At 47.7% G+C, this 20,789-nt stretch overlaps 1 protein-coding gene across 1 annotated transcript in view; it reads left to right on the top strand.

Moving 5' to 3' along the window:
• Positions 1 to 2,955: 2,955 nt before the first annotated feature.
• Positions 2,956 to 20,789, top strand: part of LOC119974592 (alpha-tectorin-like) — a 66,109-nt gene continuing 48,275 nt past the window's right edge. The window contains exons 1-3 of the mRNA XM_038813622.1: positions 2,956 to 2,987; positions 4,139 to 4,193; positions 9,805 to 9,831. Coding sequence (XP_038669550.1) covers positions 4,154 to 4,193; positions 9,805 to 9,831 — 67 coding nt within the window. The 5' untranslated portion in view covers positions 2,956 to 2,987; positions 4,139 to 4,153. The remainder of the gene's footprint in view (positions 2,988 to 4,138; positions 4,194 to 9,804; positions 9,832 to 20,789) is intronic.

Genomic DNA, 20,789 nt, shown 5'->3' with positions numbered 1-20,789 from the left:
CCATTGGGAACATCGTTTCTGCATCTACCCTGCCTAGTCCTGTTAGAATTTTATAGATTTCTATGAAATCCCTACTCATTCCTCTGAACTCTAGAGATTACAATCCTAACCGATGGAGGCTTGACCACAACACAAGATGACTCATTGCCAGGTCTGCAAATGTCCGTGATAATCCCATAAATAGCAGCTTGTTTAATCCTGAATCAACGAGGCCAGGGACCTCTCTGCCATCAATTATATAAAAAGCCACTCCCCGGCTCAATTCTTCCTTTGTTTCTGGTAGGAAGCAGATTGTTTCCTGGACTGAACAGCAATTGGGTCAGAAAACAATCCAGACAAAAGATATTTTATCTAGCAGAGATTCAGGTGAAGAAAGGCGAGGCATTTATCATCTTCATTGGTGGTAAATTAGCCGACCTGGTTGTTCAGACCGCAGGTGTTAATTGACACGCCAACCAAATCCAAATGGATACCTGACCCATATTCCAACTCTTTTTTATTGTAATCTGACCACGAGAAGATGAATTTACTGAGTTCAGCAGCCACAGATTTCAGTGACATTTTGGGATTTAAAACATTAAATTAAAACAGTTATTAGCAACAGAAAACATAAGCACACAAGGATACATTTACTTTATTTCATGTTGTAAAACCTTTTACTCCCCTGCAAACAGCTCAAAATCCAACCACTTACTTATCTCCGAATGCAAATTTCTATCCACTCCTTATTTGCTTACGGAATATTCACTGGCCATTGTTGTTTAAAACTATTCGCATCTACATTCCTTCCAAGTCTCCAACCCTACCAGATAATCATCCCCCAGCTTAATTAAAGTGTATTCACACACAGATACACACATGTGCACTGACACAAACACAGAGACACATGCACAAACACAAACAGACACATGTGCACAGATACACACACACACAGATACACACCTGCACAGACACACACACAGACACTGACACGCACAGACACACATGCACTGGCACACAGACACACATATAGACACACATGCACTGACACATACAGACACACATATGCACTGATACACACACGTGCATAAACACAGACACGTGCATTCCATTTTGCAATCGTTAATCAGCTTTCAAATGAGCAATCAGATTAATTATTTTTGCTTTAATTCGCTGTTTTCCATGTTAAAATGCATGAGTTTCGGGCGAGGATGGAAGTCGGCAATTGAGGTACATTAATTAAAGTGAATAGCTCCAGATGAGGTCATGGATAGAGGCTTCGTCCACAGTGTTGTGATGTGTGAATTATTCTGTTATTCTGAACTGAAGTTTTATTGTGACAGGAAACAGGAATAAAGCGATGAAACGAAATAAGAAAAGTCCTGACGCAATTAATCGATTGATATAAGTAAGGCGGAGAGGGGGGGAGGGGGTGGTGTTCGTGGAGGAGGGAGGGAAGGGGGTGGTGTGGTGGAGGAGGGAGGGAGGGAGGGGGTGGTGTTGGTGGAGGAGGGATGGAGGAGGGAGGGAGGAGGTGGTAGAGGATGGAGGGAGGAGGTGGTGGAGGAGGGAGGGAGGAGGTGGTGGAGGGAGGGAGGAGGTGGTGGAGGGAGGGAGGGAGGAGATGGTGGAGGGAGGGAGGGAGGGGGTGGAGGAGGGAGGGAGGGGGAAGAGGAGGGAGGGAGGGGGTGGAGGAGGGAGGGAGAGGGTGGAGGAGGGAGGGAGAGGGTGGAGGAGGGAGGGAGGGGTGGAGGAGGGAGGGAGGGAGTGGAGGAGGAGGGAGGGAGGGGTGGAGGAGGGAGGGAGGGAGTGGAGGAGGAGGGAGGGAGGGAGGGGGAGGAGGGAGGGAGGGAGGGAGGGGGTGGAGGAGGGAGGGAGGGGGTGGAGGAGGGAGGGGGTGGAGGAGGGAGTGAGGGGTGGAGGAAGGAGGGAGGGGGTGGAGGAGGGAGGGAGGGGTGGAGGAGGGAGGGGTGGAGGGAGGAGGGAGGGGGTGGAGGAGGAGGGAAGGAGGGAGGGGGGAGGGAGGAGGGAGGGAGGGGAGGAGGGAGGGAGGGGGAGGAGGGAGGGAGGGGGTGGAGGGAAGGGGGAGGGAGGGGGGTGGTGTTGGTGGAGGAAGGAGGGATGGGGGTGGTGGAGGAGGGAGGGAGGGGTGGTGTTGGTGGAGGAGGGAGGGGGTGGTGTTGGTGGAGGAGGGAGGGGGTGGTGTTGGTAGAGGAAGGACGGAGGGGGTGGTGTTGGTCAAGGAGTGAGGGAGGTGGGATGGTGGAGGAGGGAGGGAGGGGGTGGTGTTGTGGAGGAGGGAGGGAGGGTGTGGTGTTGTGGAGGAGGGAGGGAGGGTGTGGTGTTGGTGGAGGAGGGAGGGGTGGTGTTGGTGAAGGAAGGAGGGAGGGGGTGGTGTTGGTGGAGGAAGGAGGGAGGGGGTGGTGTTGGTGGAGGAAGGAGGGAGTGGGTGGTGTTGGTGGCGGAGGAGGGGGTTGTATTGGTGGAGGAGGGTGGGGGGTGTTGGTGGAGGAGGGAGGGAGGGGGTGGTGGTGGAGGAGGGAGGGGGTGGTGTTGGTGGAGGAGGGAGGGGTGGTGTTGGTGGAGGAGGGAGTGAGGGGGTGGTGTTGGTGGAGGAGGGAGGGGGTGGTGGAGGAGGGAGGGAGGGGGTGGTGTTGGTGGAGGAGGGAGGGGGTTGGTGGAGGAGGGAGTGAGGGGGGTGTTGGTGGAGGAGGAGGAGGAGGGAGTGGGGGGTGGGGTTGGTGGAAGTGGAGAGGGGAATGTTTGAATTGGCCCGCGGGCTCGGATGTCGCCAGCACCTTCCCGGCAGTGACAGAACTGGGTCCCTGTGACAAGTGGCACGGTGTCCAGGTGTGGCATGTGAACAATGGGCCATTGACATTCCCTCCACAGCAGTGGCTCCCTTCAATGTGAGCACAGTCACAGCCGCTACATAAACCGCAGGACAGTTTCCTCTGCAACAGGCGACCGCAGCCCTGGGTCTAACCTCACAGGCGCACAGGCGAAAGGTAAGGGTGGATTCCAACCTGGATTTCTTGTGAGCATTTCCCCAAATTCAGGCACTGGCCAATCTCGCCTCGAGGTTCAGTGGGGGATTGGGCATTGACATTTCCGAGCGTTCAATAGGATGAGGGACTGCATTGGCTTCATTCTCAGACCCTCTCTTCCAGGAGCCCCCACATCCCTCCATCTCCATCTTGGACACACACAGGGCGGGCACCCGGACCTCATCCTGGGGTTGAACAAAAAACACTCTTCGTTCAGCTCATTAATTTACATTCTGCAATGTGCTTTGCAATTAGAAAATATAACTTAATTTTTTCCTTGTCTGTTTTCTCTGTAGGGGGGTGGAATTTGGGTCCAGGTCAGGTTGTTACAGCAGCGAGTGTGGTATGTAAAATAAAACCCGTGTTAAATAATGGGAGACAAACCGCAGCGGGATAGAAGTGGCTCCCTGGTCTGGGTGAGAGGTGTGTTACAATACATAGAGTGAAAGGAATGAATTGAGTGAATTGGAGGCTCAAATAAAGGTGAACGCAACAGACCCATCACTGATGGCGGCATCATGAAAAATGAAAATGAAATGAAAATTGCTTATTGTCACAAGTAGGCGAAAAGCCCCTAGTCGCCACATTCCAGCGCCTGTTCGGGGATGCTGGGATGGGAATTGAACTGCCTTGGTCTGCTTTCAAAGCCAGCGATTTAGCCTGGAATTTCAGTTCTGCCCATCAATTATTGGGACTTCTCATTCAGCTCGGGGACAACAGACCCATGACCAGAATTACTGTCAATGCATCAACTATTCCTGCTTGTCTACCTCTCAGTGATTCCATTCTGCGAGAATGCTGCAGAAAAATTAGAGGCATCCCTGCCAGTGCACTCCGGGATGTGTTAACTTCCTCGCAAACAATTGAATCTTTGATTTCACTGCTCCTATTTACTTTTCCGTTCTCATTTTCGATATAATTTCCTGTTGTGCTCTGCTGGCTATTTTCAAGAATTACCCGGCGCTGCTGGGCAGCAAGATCCCACCACAGGGCTGTGTCACTCGCCTGTCTCTCTTGCATTCTGCCGGTTTGGTGCATCTAGTAGCCAGTGCGGGTAATCTGTGAATCTTTATTGCCGGGTCATTTCAGAAATGTTACTGTTTGTCTTGCAGGGTCTTTATTCCAGGATGCATTTGCTGTTACTAATAAGCATGTTAATACCCCCGGGTAAGTAGCGACATGGTGATATTATTCACAACGTAATCAAAACTCTGGCGATGTAAATGTGACATGAAAATGGCTAACATTCGATATGAGAATTTTATTTTATTTTCCTGAAATTTGTCCAGCAAAACTCTGGTGTGAACAACTGAGGAAATCCCGATGACTTCCAGTTCCAATCCTAAGGGAATATTGTCGATCTGACTCTATGATCAGCAAAGCTCGTTCAAGCAAACTAATCATATATTTGAAAAGCCAGACATCTGTCTTGGATGTCTTGAAATGAGGACATTTGAATAGCTCCATCCTGATCAGTGAGCTTTGTGCACAAGCAGTGGGAGAGAGCACATCCTGAGTGAGACACAGTCAGAGTGAGTGTGAGTAGCAGGAATTAGGTGCAGAGTGGAAAGAGGTAGTTTATTTTTTCTTTGCTTTCTAACTTTTTAAATCTCCGGAGAGTGGGTGTGCCCTTCTGCAGCAGTAGAGGCTACAGGGATGAGAGAGCTGATTGGTAAGTAGTGGGTAAGGTTGGTAAGTATTTCCCACTTTTATGACTTAGAATCTGTGGTTTATAGTTTGTAAGGACTATATTGTGTAGCAGCAAGGACTAGGGAAGAAGGACCCTGGAGAATTGGATATAACCTGATAATATGCATCTTCCACAGGTTCATGGGCAGGTCATGGCAGCAGAGCTCGAAGCCATGGTTTACTCCTCTTGCTCCATGTGCGAATTCGGGAACATTTCCAGTGCCGGGGCCAGCATGGGCGCAGGAAATGTCTCCGGCTGCAGCTCCTGGAAGCCGGGTTTCAGAGCTGAAGCAGCAGCTGGGGACACCGTGGGGCATAGCAGGTATAGAGTGGTGGTCACAGGCTCAGACTCCAGAGGCAGGAAGGCAATGGGTGGCCACCAGGCAGAACAAGAGGGATAGGCAGGCAGTGCAGGAATCTCCTGTGGTCAGTCCCTGCAAAAACAGATATACCATTTTGGATACTATTGGGTATGATGCCTCATGGGAAAGCAGCAGCAGCCAAATCCATTGCAGCAGAGGGGAGGAGTGAAAAGCATGGGAATGCTAAATTATAGGGAATTCAATTGTAAGGGAAATAGATAGGCATTTCTGTGGCTGTAAACAAGCCTCCAGGATGGTATGTTTCTCCCGTGGTGCGAGGCCCAAGGATGTCTCAGAGTGGCTAGAGGACATTCTGGAGAGGAGGGTGAACAGCCAGTTGCCGCGATACACATGAGTACAAATATCATAGGTTAAAATAAAGGAATAAGGCCCTAAAAGACGAATATAGGGAGTAAAGAAGTAAGTTGAAAAGTCGGACCTCAAAGGATTACCACCAATGCCATGTGCCAATCAGAGTAGAAACAACAGGATATAACGGGTGAATGTGTGGCCAGAAGGATGATGCAATGAGGAGGGTTTCAAATTCCTGGGACATTGGGACCAGTTCTATGGAGGTGGGGCGAGTACAAAACGGATGGGTTACACCTGGGCAGGACCATGTCCTGGGATGAGTATTTACTATGTGGTTGGGGAGGGTTTAAACTAGAATGGCAGGGGGGTGGGATCCTAAGCAGGGTGACAAGGGAAAGGGAAACAAGGACAGTAATAAAAAAAGAGTAGTAAAATGCAAAAATGGTAGACAGGGTATGCAAGGTCAAGAGACAAATGTTCCACGGTACAAAGAAAGGTTTGGATGATTAAAAATGACAAAAAGTCAAGCCTCAATGTTTTGCACCTCAATGCAAGAAACATTCAGAATAACGTAGATGAAGCGATGGTGCAAATCAAGTTAAATGGATGTGATCTCGTAGCCATTACGAAGACATGGTTACAAGGTGATCAAAACTGGGAACTCAGGGATATTTGACCTTTCGGAAGGACAGAAGGGAAAGAAAAGGTGGTGGGGTAGCACTGTTAATAAGAGATGAAATGAAGACAGTCATGAGAGATGATCTGGACTCAGATAAGGTAGAGTCCATTTGGGGGGTGGTAAAGAAACAGCAAGGGAAAAAAGGCATTGGTGAGAGTAGTCTATAGACCCCCAAATAGTACTCACACTGTAGGAAATGGTATCAATCAACAAATAATAGAAGCATGGGTGACTTTAATCTTCATGTTTATTGGGTTGATCAAATTAGTAAGGGTAGCCATGACAACAAATTCATAGAGTGCAATAGGGACAATTTCCTAAAGAAATATGTTACGGAGCCAATCAATTACCCACTAATGGGTAATAAGGCAAGTTTATAAATTTCTCAGAGTAAAAGATCCCCTGGGATGTAGTGAACATAACAAGATAAAATGTAATATTCAGTTAATATAATGAAATGAGGAGATAGTTAGTTAAAGTGGGAAGGGCGATAGATAATCAGGGAAGATAGTAAACAAGCAGTGGCAGACATTTAAGGAGGTAGTTCATGACTCTCAGCAAAAGTATATCTCAGTAAGGAGGAAAGAATCCAAGAGCGGGATAAATCAACCATGTCTGACCAAGGAAGTTAAGGAGAATATTAAGTTGAAGAAAAAGCATTTAAGGAGGCAAAGGTAGTGATAGCCCAAAGACTGGGATACATTCAGAATCCAGCAAAGAGGACTCAAAAGAAAATAAAGAGAGTGAGAAACTACACTATGAGGGCAAACTCGCAAGGAATATAAAAATTGACAATATGAGCTTCTATAAATATATAAAAAGGAAGAGGGAGGTCTAAGTGAACTTAGGCCCCTTAGAAAATAAATCTGGGGCGATAGTTATGGGGAATAAGGAAATGGCAGAGGAGTTAAACAGATATTTTGCATTTTCACAGTAACTTCATTTGAAGCCTGCTTGTGATAATAAGTGATTTTCATTTCATTTCATTTCAGTGGAAGATACTTTTAACGTCCCCATTAATGCAAAAGAATATGGGGTGGAATTAAATACCATCAGCATCACTAGTATTAGACAAACTAATGGGGGCTAAAGGCAGATAAGTCCCCCTGGCCCGGATGACTTGCATCTGAGGTTCCTAAAAGAAGTAGCTGAAGAGAAAGTGGATGCATTTGTTGTAATTTTCCAAAAATCCGTGGATTCTGGAGAAGTACTGGAAGATTGGAAAACTGACAATGTGACACTCCTATTCAAAAAGAGAGGGAGTCAAAAAGGGGGTAACTATAGACCGATTAGCTTAACATCAATTGTTGGAAAAAATGTTGGAATCAATTATTAAGGAAGTAATAGCAACACATTTGGAAAATCATAATCTAATCAAGCAGAGTTCGCATGGCTTCGTGAAAGGGAAATTGTGTCTGACTAATTTATTCGAGGTTTTCGAGGAAGTCTCAACAAGAGTGGATAGAGGGGAACCAGTAGATGTGTTGACTTCCAGGAGATGTTTGACAAAGTACCTCAGAAAAGGGCAGGAAACAGCGAGTGGGAGTAAGGGGTTCTTTTTCAGGTTTGCGACCTGTAACCAGTGGGGGTCCACAGGGATCAGTGCTGGGACCGCAACGGTTTCCAATATAGATCATAATGACTTGGAGGAAGGAAGCGAATGTACTGCAACAAAATTTGCAGACGACACAAAAATAGGTGGAAAGGCAAGTTGCAGGAGGGATACAAACAGTTTGCAAAGAGATAGGGGTTAAGTAAGTGGGCAAAAAGTTAGCAAATGGAATATCATGTGGAAAAACGTGAGTTGTTCATTTTGGAAGGGAGAACAATGGAAAAAAGCTGCAGAAAGCTGCAACACAAAGGGATTTGGGGTTACTTGTGCACGATACACAAAGCTAGCACACTGGTGTAGCAGGTAAACAGGAAGGCAAATGGAATGTTGGCACTTATTCAAGGGAGTTGGAGTTTAAGAGTCGGGAAGTCTTGCTGCAACTGTATAAGGTACTGGAGAGACACATCTGGAACACTGAGAGAAATTTTGGTACCCTTATTAAGAATTATATTATTTTATTGGAGGCAGATCAGAGAGTGTTCACTAGGATGATTCTCGATATGGAGGGATTGTCTTATGAACAAAGGTTAAACAGGTTGGAACTCTACTCATTGGAATTTAGAAGAATGAGAAGTGATCTCATTAAAACATGTAGGATTCTTAATGGGCTTGACAGGGTAAACGCTGAGAGGATATTTTCTCTCATGGGAGAACCAGAGGTCATTTTCGCAGAAAAAAATGGAGCCAATTTAAGACAGAGATGAGGAGGACATTTTTCTCTCAGAGAGTTGTGAATCTTTGGAACTCCTTGTTACAGAGAGCTGTGGGGGCAGAGTCCTTGTGCATATTTAAGGCTGAGAAGGATTCCTGATCAGTAAGGGAATCAGGGGTATGAGAAAGTGTAATCTCCCAATCACTCAGTCAAGCCCTTTGGGACTTGGAAGTTTTTTGTTCCCTTTAACATCTCACAGTTAAGGGACTGTGTGCATGAAGAATCTGAGCTGGAACTCTCCGGCCATGGGATTCCCTGTCCTGCCGGCAGCGCACCCCCGCCCATGGGTTTCCCAGTGGCGTGGGGCGGCTTCAATGGGAAATCCCATTGACAAGCAACGGGAAAAGAGAACCCCGCCGGCAACTAACGGTGTGCCACCAAGAAACACGTGGCTGGGGGACCGGAAAATCCAGCCCGTGATGTCTTGGTTCCCACCACGTTTTTATTCATTCATGGCATGTGTGTGCCGCTGGCTGATTTGTTGCCAATCCCTAATTGCCTTTGAACTGAGTGGCTTGCCCATCCATTTTGGAGGACATTTAAGAGTCACCCACATTGCTGTGGATTCGGAGTCACCTGTAAGCCAGGCCAGGAAAGGATGGCAGATTTCCTTCCCTAAAGGATATAAGACCATAAGACGGAGAAGCAGAAGTCGGCCACTCGGCCCATTGAGTCTGCTCTGCCATTCAGTGAGATCATGACTCATCTAATGTGATAATCCTCAACTTAACTTTCCCACCTTATCTCTATAACCCTCAATTCTCTACTGATTGAAAATCTGTCTCTCTCAGCCTTGAATATACTTAATGACCCAGTCTCTACAGCACTCTGCGATAAACAATTCCACCGATTCACCACCCTCTGAGAGAAGAAATTCCTCCTCATCTCAATCATAAATGGGTGACACCCTTACTTTGAGATTATGTCCTCTGGTCCTAGACTCACCCACAAGAGGAAACATCCTCTCAGCATCTACCCTGTCAAATCCCCTGAGAATCATGTATGTCTCAATAGGATCACCTCTTAAGCTTCTAAACTCCAATGGGTACAGATCCAACCAACTAAACCGCTCCTCATAAGAAAATCCCTCCATACCCGGGATCAATCCAGTGAACCTTCTCTGGACTGCCCCCGGTGCCAATATATGTTTCCTTAGATAAGGGACCAAAACTGTTAGTGAACAAGATGGGTTTTTACAACAATCAGTAATAGTCTTCTGATCACCATTTCTGAGATGAGCTTTATATTCCAGGTTTATTAATCACAGAATATTTATAGTGCGGAAGGAGACCATTCGGCCCATCAAGAGCGGACTGGCGCTCTGAAAGAGGATGTGTTCACAACAGTAAACTTGAAAACTAAATATCATTATTAAAATTAAATATTTAATCAACATTTCTGATTTGTTGCAGCATTCACCACAACCCCGGCCGACCAAGGTAATTATACACTGCTGATTGCTGACAGGTTCACTCTCATTGACATGGGGGCTAGCTGGGGAAATAGTGTCAGGCGATTGGGTGGCAGGTCTGAACGATGTGGCTTGTGGGTACAGCTGCATTGATGAGGCAACATGTATGTATTTATTTATTTAATAAGTAGGAACAAGAGGAAGTCTTTCAACCCTGTCGAGTCTTCGATAAGAACATGGCTAATCTTATACCTCAAACCAATTCCAAGTCAGTCCAAGCATCCCATGATCAAACGTGGAGTCTGCACTTTTCCTTGCATCTGCCTAGGTTTCCACCGGGTGCTCCGGTTTTCTCCCGCAGTCCAAAGATGTGCAGGTGATGTGGGTCGGCCATGATCAATGCACGGGGGTTACAGGGATAGGGCGGGGGAGTGGGACTGGGTTATGGTGCTTTTTTGGAGAGTCGGTGCAGACACGATGGGTAGAATGGCCTCCCTCTACACTCTAGAGATCCGGTGGATTCTCAGTCTGGAATATACTCAGAGGGAGAGTCCCCCGGGTTGGAGCTCTCTGGGCTGGAGAATTCCAAAGATTCACAGCCTTCTAAGTGAAGACATTTCACCTCGCCCTAGTCCTAAATGTTTGGCACTTATTCTTAGGGACCCTTCAAATTTTGCTCGGACGTCCGATGGTGGCCATGGTGTGAGTGGTCACACATTTGGTAACTCCCTCTCGTGGCATTTTTTCTGGATCTTTTCCCCGGTTAACGGGTGGATGTGTGGATTAGAAAAGATGCAGGAGTGTTGGTAGAAGAGAGTGAACCACCGGTGCATGGAGTCGAGGACCAGAAGCGGGCGCAAAAGAGGGGAACAGAATACAAAGACTGCTGCGGTGCTTGCCACACCTGTGGAGATGGCAGAGGGTCAGGGAGCGGCCCTGCCAGCTCAGTGGTCAACTGAGCAACTGGTGGGCTTCCTGAACGAGAAGTCCTCCCAGCAACGAAAGGAGAATCTGGAGGACCTGGCCCGGGCGGTGGACTCGATTAAAGCGGTGATCAACTGCGTGGAGACGAGGCTGGAGGCCCAGGGTCAGGCAATCCAGAAGGTGAAGGGGGTGGCAGGGGAACACTAGGAGCAGTTCACCTCGATGGCAGCGGAGATGGGGCTAATGCGGGATGAGCAGAGGCGGCTGCAAGAGAAAGTTGAGGACCTGGAGAACCAGTTGCACAGGCAGAATCTAAGAATTGTGGACTTTAAGGGCAGCACGGTGGCACAGTGGTTAGCATTGCTGCCTACGGCGCTGAGGACCCGGGTTCGAATCCCGGCCCTGGGTCACTGTCTGTGAGGAGTTTGCACATTCTCCCCGTATCTGCGTGGGTTTCACCCCCACAGCCCAAAGATGTGCAGGGTAGGTGGATTGGCCACGCTAAATTGCCCCTTAATTGTAAAAAATAATTGGGTACTCTAAATTTAAAAAAAAAAGAATTGTGGACTTTCCAGAGGGAAGAAAGGGAGCAGGTGCTAGTGTGTATGTGGGGAAGATGTTGGAGAAGCTGCTGGGGGAGGGAGCATTCGCACGACCTCTGGAAGTGGATCGAGCGCACGGCGCTGAGAGAGGAGCGGACCTGCGCGGGACACTGCTGAAGGGGAGAGAATAAAGGCAGCGCCAGACTCGAGGCCTTCACTTACCTTCCGGGAGCAGAGAGGAGCGGAACACTGCCCTGCATGGGACACTGCTGCAGGGGAGAGGATAAAGGCAGCGCATGGCTCAGGGATGAGCCGAGAGGAGCGGACCTGCGCGGGACACTGTGCTGCGGGTAGGACAGCTGCTTGTCTGTTTGTTTATTTCAAAATTGAAAAAAATTCGGTCAAGTGACGTCACAGGAGACTGTGACCTGATTGGCTGAAAGGCAGACTGGGCTAAATTTGAATATTTGTGGAGTTACTAGTTTTAATTTGATTTAAATTACTATTTTTAAGTTGATTTGAATTACTATTTTTTAAATTTGACTGAGACTACTATTTTTAAGTTGATTTGAATTACTATTTTTAAATTTTTAAATCTCACTTAAATAACTATTTTGGGTTGATTTAAATTACTATTTTTAAGTTGATTTAAATAACTTTAATTTCAATTAAATAACTATTTAATTTGTTGTCAGATCAAGCAAGATAAATACTCAGCGATAAAGCTAATTAAATAGTATACAGGAGATTGGATATAATCTGACACAAAAACATCTTTCTAAAGTTTAATTTCAAAAGTTTAATTTAAAGGAATAAATCATGGCAGGACAGCTCCAAGGCATGGTCTGCTCCTCTTGCTCTATTTGGCAGGCTGGGGACAGTTCCAGTCCCCAGGGTCAGCATGTGTGCAGGAGGTGGCTCCAGTTACAGTTCCTGGAAGCTCGAGTTTCAGAGCTGGAGCGGTGGCTGGAGACACAGTGGAGCATCCGCGAGTCGGAGAGCATCGTGGATAGCACGTATGGAGAGGTGGTCACACCGCAGACGCAGACTCCGCAGGCAGGGAGGGAAAGGGTGACCACTAGACAGAGCAAGAGAGCGAGGCAGGTAGTACAGGAATCTCCTGTGGCCATTTCCCTGCAGAACAGATATACCGTTTTGGATACTGTTGAGGGGAATGGCCTCTCAGGGGAAAACAGCAACAGCCAAACTCATGGCACCACGGTTGGTTCTGCTGCAGAGGGGAGGGGTGATAAGTGTGACATTGCAATAGTTATAGGGGATTCAATTGGAAGGGGAATAGACAGGCGTTTCTGTGGCCGCAACCGAGACTCCAGGATGATATGTTGCCTCCCTGGTGCGAGGGTCAAGGATGTCTCGGAGAGGGTACAGGACATTCTGGAGGGGGAGGGTGAACAGCCAGTGGTCGTAGTACACATCGGTACAAACGACATAGGTAAAAAAAAGGGATGAGGTCCTAAAAGCAGAATACAGGGAGTGAGGAAGGAAGTTAAATGAAATGAAAATGAAAATTGCTTATTGTCACGAGTAGGCTTCAATGAAGTTACTGTGAAAAGCCCCTAGTCGCCACATTCCGGCGCCTGTTCGGGGAGGCTGTTACGGGAATTGAACCGTCCTGCTTGGTCTGCTTTCAAAGCCAGTGATTTAGCCCTGAGCTAAACAGCTAAATCGGACCTTGAAGGTAGTGATCTCAGGATTACTACAGGTGCCACGTGCTGGTCAGAGTAGAAATGACAGGATATATAGGATGAATACATGGCTGAAGGGATGGTGTCAGGGGGAGGGTTTCAGATTCATGGGGCATTGGGACCGGTTCTTGGGGAGTTGGGACCTGTACAAACTGGACGGGTTACACCTGGGCAGGACTGGAACTGATGTCCTAGGGGGGCTATTTGCAAGAGCGGTGGGGGTGTGTTTACACTAATGTGGCAGGGGGATGGGAACCGATGCAGGAAGTCGGAAGGTAGTAAAACAGGGACAGAAACAAAAGGTAGGAAGGGGGAAAGTATAAGGCAGAGAAGCCATAGTTAAAAATCAAAAAGGACGACAGTACAAGGTACAGTGACTGACGTGAGCTCAGTGAATAGGCCCAGTAATACTAAAAGGAATAAAACGGGAAGTAAAAACATAAATGATAAGCGATGCAACAGGTTGTTACATGAAGATATGTGTTCAACGACAAAGAAAATTAGGAGAAAAGTTAAGAGGAAAAATAACTTAAGAGAGGTTACTGATCAAGGTGTTAAGATTCAAAACGGAGGTGTGAAAGCCAGCATAAGTGCACTTTACCTGAATGCTTGTGGTATTCGGAATAAGGTAAATGAGTTGATGCCGCATATCATTGTGAATGACTATGATTTAGTGGACATTACTGAAACATGGTTAAAGGATGGTCACGACTGGGAGTTAAATATCCAAGGGTATCAAACTATACGGAAGCACATAGTACAGGTGCCACGTGCTGGTCAGAGTAGAAATGACAGGATATATAGGATGAATACATGGCTGAAGGGATGGTGTCAGGGGGAGGGTTTCAGATTCATGGGGCATTGGGACCGGTTCTTGGGGAGTTGGGACCTGTACAAACTGGACGGGTTACACCTGGGCAGGACTGGAACTGATGTCCTAGGGGGCTATTTGCAAGAGCGGTGGGGGTGTGTTTACACTAATGTGGCAGGGGGATGGGAACCGATGCAGGAAGTCGGAAGGTAGTAAAACAGGGACAGAAACAAAAGGTAGGAAGGGGGAAAGTATAAGGCAGAGAAGCCATAGTTAAAAATCAAAAAGGACGACAGTACAAGGTACAGTGACTGACGTGAGCTCAGTGAATAGGCCCAGTAATACTAAAAGGAATAAAACGGGAAGTAAAAACATAAATGATAAGCGATGCAACAGGTTGTTACATGAAGATATGTGTTCAACGACAAAGAAAATTAGGAGAAAAGTTAAGAGGAAAAATAACTTAAGAGAGGTTACTGATCAAGGTGTTAAGATTCAAAACGGAGGTGTGAAAGCCAGCATAAGTGCACTTTACCTGAATGCTTGTGGTATTCGGAATAAGGTAAATGAGTTGATGCCGCATATCATTGTGAATGACTATGATTTAGTGGACATTACTGAAACATGGTTAAAGGATGGTCACGACTGGGAGTTAAATATCCAAGGGTATCAAACTATACGGAAGCACATAGTGGATGATAAGGGAAGTGGTGCAGCTCTGTTATTTAAGGATGACGTCCGGGCAATAGTAAGGGATGACATCGGTGCTATGGAGGATAAGGTTGAATCCATTTCGGTGGAAATCAGGAATAGTAAGGCGAAAATGTTACTGATAGGAGTAGTCTATAGGCCATCAAATAGTAACATTATGGTGGGGCAGGCAATAAACAAAGAAATAACTGATGCTTGTAGAAATGGTACAGCAGTTATCATGGAGATTGGTTTAACCAGGTCGACCAAGGCAGCCTTGAGGAGGAGTTTATAGAATGTATCCGCGATAGTTTCCTGGAACAGTATGTAATGGAACCTACGAGGGAACAAGCGGTCCTAGATCTGGTCCTGTGTAATGAGACAGGAATCATTAATGATCTCATAGTTAGGGATCCTCTCGGAAGGAGCGATCACAATATGGTGGAATTTAAAATACAGATGGAGGGTGAGAAGGTAAAATCAAACACTAGTGTTTTGTGCTGAAACAAAGGAGATTACAATGGGATGAGAGAGGAACTAGCTAAGGTAGACTAAGAGCAAAGACTTTATGGTGAAACAGTTGAGGAACAGTGGAGAACCTTCCAAGCGATTTTTCACAGTGCTCAGGAAAGGTATATACCAACAAAAAGGAAGGACGATAGAAAGAGGGAAAATCGACCGTGGATATCTAAGGAAATAAGGGAGAGTATCAAATTGAAGGAAAAAGCATACGAAGTGGCAAAGATTAGTGGGAGACTAGAGGACTGGGAAATTTTTAGGGGGCAACAGAAAGCTATTAAAAAAGCTATAAAGAAGAGTAAAATAGATTATGAGAATAAACTTGCTCAGAATATACAAACAGATAGTAAAAGTTTCTCCAAATATATAAAACAAAAAAAGAGTGGCTGAGGTAAATATTGGTCTTTTAGAGGATGAGAAGGGAGATTTAATAGTGGGAGATGAGGAAATGGCTGAGGAACTGAACAGGTTTTTTTGGGTCGGTCTTCACAGTGGAAGACACAAATAACATGCCAGTGACTGATAGAAATGAGGCAATGACAGATGAGGACCTTGAGATGACTGTTATCACTAAGGAGCTGGTGATGGGCAAGCTAATGGGGCTAAAGGTAGACAAGTCTCCTGGCCCTGATGGAATGCATCCCAGAGTGCTAAAAGAGATGGCTAGGGAAATTTCAAATACAGTAGTGATAATTTACCAAAATTCACTAGACTCTGGGGTGGTCCTGGCGGATTGGAAATTAGCAAACGTGACACCACTGTTTAAAAAAGGAGGTAGGCAGAAAGCGGGTAATTATAGGCCAGTTAACTTAACTTCAGTAGTAGGGAACCCTATCATCAAGGAAGGAATAGCGCGGCATCTGGATGGATACTGTCCATTGGGCAGACACAGCATGGGTTCATAAAGGGCAGGTCGTGCCTAACTAATTTAGTGGAACTTTTTGAGGACATTACCAGTGCGGTAGATAACGGGGAGCCAATGGATGTGGTATATCTGGATTTCCAGAAAGCTTTTGACAAGGTGCCACACAAAAGGTTGCTGCATAAGATAAAGATGCATGGCATTAAGGGTAAAGTAGTAGCATGGATAGAGGATTAGTTAATTAATAGAAAGCAAAGAGTGGGGATTAATAGGTGTTTCTCTGGTTGGCAATCAGTAGCTAGTGGTGTCCCTCAGGGATCAGTGTTGGGCCCACAATTTTTCACAATTTACGAAGATGATTTGGAGTTGGGGACCAAGTGCAATGTGTCCAAGTTTGCAGATGACACTATAAGGTGAGTGGTAAAGCTGCAGAGGATACCAGAAGTCTGCAGAGGGATTTGGATAGGTTAAGTGAATGGGCTAGGGTCTGGCAGATGGAATACAATGTTGACAAATGTGAGGTTATCCATTTTGGTAGGAATAACAGCAAAAGGAACTATTATTTAAATGATAAAATATTAAAACATGCTGCTGTGCAGAGAGACCTGGGTGCGCTAGTGCATGAGTCGCAAAAAGTTGGTTACAGGTGATTAAGAAGGCAAATGAAGTTTTGTCCTTCATTGCTAGAGGGATAGAGTTTAAGACTAGAGAGGTTATGCTGCAATTGTATAAGGTGTTAGTGAGGACACACCTGGAGTATTGTGTTCAGTTTTGGGATCCTTACATGAGAAAAGACGTACTGACGCTGGAGGGTGTGCAGAGGGGATTCACTAGGTTAATCCCAGACCTGAAGGGATTGGATTACGAGAAGAGATTGAGTAGACTAGGACTGTACTCGTTGGAATTTAGAAGGATGTGGGGGATCTTATAGAAACATATGAAATTATGAAGGGACTAGATAGGATAGATGCGGGCAGGTTGTTTCCACTGGCGAGTGAAAGCAGAACTAAGGGGCATAGCCTCAAAATAGGGGGAAGTAGATATAGAACTGAGCTTAGGAGGAACTTCTTCACCCAAACGGTTGTGAATCTATGGAATTCCTTGCCCAGTGAAGCAGTTGAGGCTCCTTCATTGAATGTTTTTAAGATAAAGATAGATAGTTTTTTGAAGAATAAAAGGATTAAGGGTTATGGTGTTCGGGCCGGAAAGTGGAGCTGAGTCCACAAAAGATCAGCCATGATCTCATTGAATGGCGGAGCAGGCTCGAGGGGTCTAATGAGGAAGCCCCAGGGGAACGAGCCGCTGAGGGTGATGGTAGTGCACTTGCACAGATTCCTGGACAAGGAGCGGATCTTGAGGTGGGCCAGGCAGTCGAGGCGCTTGAAAAATTCCATCGGGTTGCCGTCCGGACCCGATTGCATCGCCTCCAGGCCCTCCACCACCTCTACCAGTCCATTTGAAGCCCCCAGGCCCTCCACCAACTCCTCATCCACCTTTGGCAACTCCAACCTCTCTGGAAACCGCCTCAACTCCGGCTGGGGTGTCGACTCATACAACCTGCTATAAAAGTCCCTAAACAGCTCATTCACCCCCACCGGGTCCAAGACCACATTCCCTCCTGCGTTCTTTACTTTCCCGATCTCCCTTGCAGTCCCCTGCTTCCTCAACTGGTGCTCCTGCTCGCCTTCTCCCGATTCTCATACATCACCTCCGGGGCATCCGCATACCTCCTGTCCACCTGCAGGATTTCCTCCACTCGCCTTTCTATCTCCGCCCACTCCACCTTCTCATTATGTGCCCGAATCGATATAAACTCCCCCCTGACCACTGCCTTTATTGCCTCCCATACCGTACACGCCGAGATCTCCCCTGTATCGTTAATCTCCACATATCCTTGGATGGCCTTCCTCATCTGCTCACACACCTCTTCCTCCGCCAACAACTCCATGTCCAACCTCCATTGCGGGCATTGCCCCCCCCCCTTTTGCTGTCCGGCAGGACAACCCAAGTGCGGGGCATGGTCCAACACCACTATTGCTCAGTACTCAATATCCACCAATCCCGAGGAATCCCCAGGGGAACGAGCCGCCGAGGGCAATGGTGGTGTGCTTACACCGATTCCTGGACGCAGAGCGGATCTTGAGGTGGGCCGGGCAGTCAAGGCGCTGCACCTGGGAGGGCAGTGAAATCCACCAGCAATGTCTCATCAAACACAAAATAGTCTTTTCAGGAGTACATCCTGTGCATAAGGAAGAAGAATGAAAATTCCTTCACTCTTGGTCTCCATATCGCCACGGATCTATCCCCCCCCATGTGCTCCATGAACCCCCTTAGCTTCTTAGCTGTAGCCGACACCTTCCCCGACCTCGAACTCGACCGGCCCAGTCTCGGATCCAGGACCGTATTGAAGTCCCCCCATATAATTAGCCGATGTTAGTCAAGGTCGGGGATCCTCCCCGGCTCCCACCTCATAAATTCAACGTCTTCCCAATTCGGGGCATAGATGTTCACTAATACTACCGGCATCCCCTCCAGTTTCCTGCTCACTATAACATACCTTCCCCCAGAGTAAGCAACTAGAAAGAAAAGAAAGAAAGAAGAAAATCGCTTATTGTCACGAGTAGGCTTCAATGAAGTTACTGTGAAAAGCCCCCAGTCGCCACATTCTGGTGCCTGTTCGGGGAGGCTGGTACGGGAATCGAACCCGTGCTGCTGACCTGCCTTGGTCTGCTTTAAAAGCCAGCGATGTAGCCCAGTGTGCTAAACAAAACTCTACTTCCCATTTCAAACACCACCCATTTGTTGATCAAAATCGCCACCCCCTTTGTTTTAGAATCCAATCCCGAGTGAAATACGTGCCCTACCCATCCCTTCCTCAGTCTAGTCTGGTCCCCTACCTTCAGGTGAGTCTCCTGTAGCATAGCCACATCCGCCTTCAATCTTTTTAAATGTCTGAACACACGGGCCCTCTTGACCGGCCCATTCAACCCTTGCATGTTCCACGTGATCAGCTCCCCCCCCCCCCCCCCCCCCCCCCCGATCAGCCATAGCCCTCTTGGGCCAGCCTCCAGCCCATGTCCCACACCTCCTCAGGCCCGCACTTGGGCGGCCACCGTCATTGATCCTCCTCCTACCATTTTTTAGAAATCCTTTCCCTGTCAGCAGTTTGTCCCCTTCACCCCTCCCCACCAACCCCCCATAACAAAAACCCTTACCCCCATTCCCTCACTAACCATCTGCTCACCCGCCAATGTCCACCCTGAACTTACCCTTCCAGCTAGCCTGGTCGCCCTGCCCATAGCGCCTAGCATCCTCCTCCCCACTGATTCCCCTCTCCTCCCGCCCAACCATCCTGCTAGTGCAAACAACACAACTCCACCCCAAGCCCAATCGATGAGAACAACCCCCCATTCCCCCACCAAAGAACAGAAACAAACCTGAAGCAAAATAATGGCGCCAAACACAGTATAGACACAACGCAAAAGCATCTCCACTAAAGTTCAATGTCCTCCTTCTCCTGCCAGTCCATTGGCTCTGATAAACTCCATCACCTCCTCCAGCATCCCAAAATACAGTTCCCGGCCTTCATAGGTCCCCAGAAGCATGCCAGATACAGCATCCCGAACTTCACCCCCTCCTTGAAGAGGGCCACCTAGACCTTATTAAAGCTCGCTCTCCTCTTGGCCAGCTCTGCAGCCAGGTCCTGATACACGTGGATTTCACTGCCCTCCCAGGTGCAGCACCTCGACTGCCTGGCCCTCTTCAAGGTCCGCTCCTTGTCCAGGAATCGGTGCAAGTGCACCACCATCGCCCTCGGTGGCTCGTTCCCCTGGGGCTTCCTCATTAGAACATAAGAACATAAGAACTCGGAGCAGGAGACGCCCGTCTGGCCCCTCGAGCCTGCTCTGCCATTCAATGAGGGGGTATTGGGGCCACTGCAGGTAAGGGTTTTTAATGGGGCAAGGGAGCTGGGAGTGCTCTCCCGATGTTGTTGCAGGCTTCAATCTCCCTCATAGGGGCTGGTTTAACACAGTGGGCTAAACAGCTGATTTGTAATGCAGAACAATGGCAGCAACACGGGTTCAATTCTCGTACCGGCCTCCCCGAACAGGCACCAGAATGTGGCGACTAGGGGCTTTTCACAGTAACTTCATTGACGCCCACTTGTGACAATAAGCAATTATTATTATTATTTTAAAGCGGGAAAAAGACCCGGAACAATGATGGTCACGTAGACCGATTTCCCGGCTAAATGCAGATGACAAACTATTGGCTAAGATCTTGGCCTTGAGAATAGAGGATTGTATGCCGGGGGTGATAGGGGAAGACCAGATGGGGTTTGTAAAGGGGAGGCATCTGGCGGCTAACATCAAGAAGCTACTTAATGTGATCATGATGCCCTCCGAGGGACGCGAGGTAGAGGTGGTGGTCATCATGGGCACAGAGAAGGCCTTTGATCGGGTGGAGTGGGAGTATCTGTGGGAGGTCCGGGGGCTGTTTTGGTTTGGGCAGGGATTTGTGGGCTGGGTCCGGTTGTTATATCAGGCACCGGTGGCGAGTGTGCGGACGAACTGGGTTATTTCAGACTATTTCAGGCTGCACCGGGGGACAAGGCAGGGGTGCCCGCATTCCCCCACCCCCACTGCTTTTGCTCCAGCTATAGAGCCGTTGGCAATGGCACTGAGAACATTGTTTGGGAGTCTGGCATAGTGTGGTGGGGGTGGTGGTATGGGGGTGGAGCATAGGGTCTCTCTATACACGGATGATTTACTTTTATACATTTCAGACCCGCTGGGGGGATTGGAGGGATTATGGGGATAATAGAGGAATTTGGTCGGTTTTTGGGGTATAAATTGAATACGGGCAAAAATGAGGTCTTTGCAATCCAGACGAGGGGGCAGGAGAAGAGATTGGGTGATATGCCGTTCAAGG

This window comes from Scyliorhinus canicula, chromosome 12, assembly GCF_902713615.1.
Source record: "Scyliorhinus canicula chromosome 12, sScyCan1.1, whole genome shotgun sequence".
NCBI classification, from domain to species: Eukaryota; Metazoa; Chordata; class Chondrichthyes; order Carcharhiniformes; family Scyliorhinidae; genus Scyliorhinus; species Scyliorhinus canicula.
This window is presented reverse-complemented; position numbering and strand designations above follow the sequence as displayed.